The sequence below is a fragment of the Monoraphidium neglectum genome, assembly GCF_000611645.1.
Source record: "Monoraphidium neglectum strain SAG 48.87 unplaced genomic scaffold scaffold01765, whole genome shotgun sequence".
NCBI classification, from domain to species: Eukaryota; Viridiplantae; Chlorophyta; class Chlorophyceae; order Sphaeropleales; family Selenastraceae; genus Monoraphidium; species Monoraphidium neglectum.
The window spans coordinates 11,913-14,546 of NW_014011863.1; the positions used below are offsets into that span (position 1 = coordinate 11,913).

The following is a 2,634-nucleotide window of genomic DNA, read 5'->3' on the forward strand; positions in this document are numbered from 1 at the left end:
GGTGCCGACGGCGGCTCGATGGAGATGGCGGGCGCGCGCGAGGCGCTGCAGCAGCTGACGCAGCAGGTGCAGGAGCAGCTGACGACGCAGCAGCTGCTGCAGAGGGAGCACATGCAGCTCCTCGAAGAGCAGCAGCAGCAGCAACAGCAGCAGCAGCAGCAGCAGCAACAGCAGCAGCAGCAACAGCAGCAGCAGCAACAGCAGCAGCAGCAACAGCAGCAGCAGCAACAGCAGCAGCAGCAGCAGCAGCAGCAGCAGCAGCAGCAGCAGCAGCAGGAAGGCTCCGGCCCAGCCCCCCACCAGGCGCGCAAGGGCAGCGTCTCAGGGGGCGACCAAACGGGGATGATGGGGTTGGTAGCGACACCTGCAGCGACAAAGTGGGGCCCGCCGCTGCACTCCACGAGCGGCGCGGCGGGCCAGGGCTGGGCGGGCGCGCGGCCGGCGCCCGCGCCCGCGCCCGCCGCCACGGCGATCAGGCCGGACGAGTCCTGGAGCGTCGGGCAGCTGCTTGCTGAGTGGGATAGACAGCAGCAGGAGCTGGTGGCAGAGCGGCGGGCCCGCGAGGTGAGGAGTGACGCGGCCTGCAAAGGGACACGCTGCATGAGCAATCTAACAGGCACCTCCGTCCCGTGAGGGCTGCTTGCATGAGCGCCTCTGCATTGAGAACAGGAAGTGGCGACTCAGTCATGAACGCATGCTCAGGCCTCCATGCTTTCTGGCAATGCGAGTTGTTGAGCATGCGCACGCATGCAGTTGCACGCATGCAGTTGCACGCACACATAGGGATAACGGCATGGGCTTTGCCCTCACTGTAATGCATGCAGGCACACGCGCGTGAGGACACACACACTCACACACACACACACACACACAAACACACACACACACACAAACACACACACACACACACACGCACGCACACACACATACACGCACGCACGCACGCACACACGCACACACACACACACGCACGCACACACACACACACGCAGCCTTGCGACCACCTCCCCCCACAACCATAGGATTTGGAAGACATGCTGCTGCGCCTGGAACGCCACTTCAAGGCTGAGACGGCGGCACGCGAGGCGGCTGCCCGCGACGCAGCCGCGGCCGCAGCAGCGGAGGCCCAGGCCGTGGCGGCTTTGGAAAATGCAAACAGGCTGAGGGGGGACGAGCTGGAGGGGTTGAGGATTGAGAGGGAGACCGTCGGGAAGGTGCGGACGAGGGGGTTTGCATGGAAGGCAGGATGCCATGGGTACAGCAAGCATGGGGGGGACCCGAGGATTGCAGCCGTCAGGCCTTGGGGTGAAGTGGCATGCGACCCGTGCAGCGACAAGCAGCATGTATGCTCCAGGCAGCCGCCGCTCTTGATCCGCTGTCGGTTTGCGACAGCCTGCGGCACGGACGGCAGCCTCACGGCGCTGACGGGGCGCCGCCTTTGTCGGTGGACGGGCGCTGCTGCACCCGCACCCACTGCAGGAGCGGCAGGCGCTGGAGGAGATGCGGCGGCAATTTGACATAGAGGTGCTGCAGGCCAGGAACGAGGTGAGTAAGTGTGTGACGCGGGGAGGGGGGAGGGCATGCCAACACGTGGAGGCCGAGCCGGTGCGGGGGCAGGGCCAATGGCACGGGGCGGAGCCAGCATGACGTGCCGAGCAGGGGGGAGTGGGCGACCGCAGCCGCTGCCGCTCCCTGTCAGTTGGGCAGGGATCGGGTGTTGAGTTTTGCCGGCCAGACATCACCACGTGGTCGAGTCGTGATGCATGCATGCTTGTGCGGCACGCGTTCAGCAGTCTGTGTCAAAGTAGCATCAAGTGGGCCATCCTTTAATGACAGTGAGCACCCTTGCAATGCCTCGTTGTCCTTACAGACAGCACGTCTGATTCAATAATGCCATCTGTTTTCCCCTCGGGGTGCAAACAAAACACTCGTTTGCAACGCACGAACGCTCTCCCACCCGCCCCCACAGGTGGCTAAGGCGCAGGAGGCCGTCACCGGCACCGAGGAGCGCGTACGCGCGTCTGAGGCGGCCGAGCGCGCGCGGCTCGAGGCCGACCACCAGATGCGCCTGGGCGCCCTGACCGATGAGATGGCGCGGCGAGAGCGGGAGCAGGCGCACCACATGGCCGTGATGCAGCAGGTGCGACGTGGCATGTGTGCGCGTGTGTTGTGCGTGCGTGCGTGTGTGTGCGTGCGCACGCGCGCGCGCGTACGCATGCGCCTGCATGCCGTCCGTTCGTCCCCTGTGCCGGGGTGTGCTGGTTTGCATCCCATCGTTATTGCATCACGGCCTGCGGGCCCCAAATCCAGCCAACGCGCTGGCGGTCCGAGCCTGCCCCGCTCTCTCTCGCTCGAACCCATCACGCCTTGATGACGCCCCCACCCGCCCCTGTCGGCGCTCGCCTCCTCCCTCCCAGGAGATGCTCCGCTGGCGCCAGCAGGCGCACTTCACAGCAGCCGCTGTCCTCGAGGCCAAGAACGAGCTTATGGAGCGCCGCCGCGAGCTGGGGGCCACCAATGAACGCATGGACAGCTTGGTGGAGAAATTGTATGCTGGGAGGGATGCAGGAGTTGACCTGCAGGGGGCCATTGGGGCGTATTACCGGATGGCAGCGGCGGCGCCCCTGGGGAACG

General features: G+C 65.6%; 1 protein-coding gene across 1 annotated transcript; it reads left to right on the forward strand.

The window, feature by feature from the left end:
• Positions 1 to 18: 18 nt before the first annotated feature.
• On the forward strand, positions 19 to 2,575 carry MNEG_8947 (hypothetical protein; the record flags this gene model as incomplete). The annotated part of the gene is made up of 5 exons (XM_014042583.1): positions 19 to 564; positions 1,023 to 1,214; positions 1,480 to 1,545; positions 1,970 to 2,140; positions 2,534 to 2,575. 5 exons carry the CDS (start codon positions 19 to 21, stop codon positions 2,573 to 2,575), a joined length of 1,017 nt encoding a protein of 338 aa, XP_013898037.1.
• Between the last annotated feature and the right edge of the window lie 59 nt (positions 2,576 to 2,634).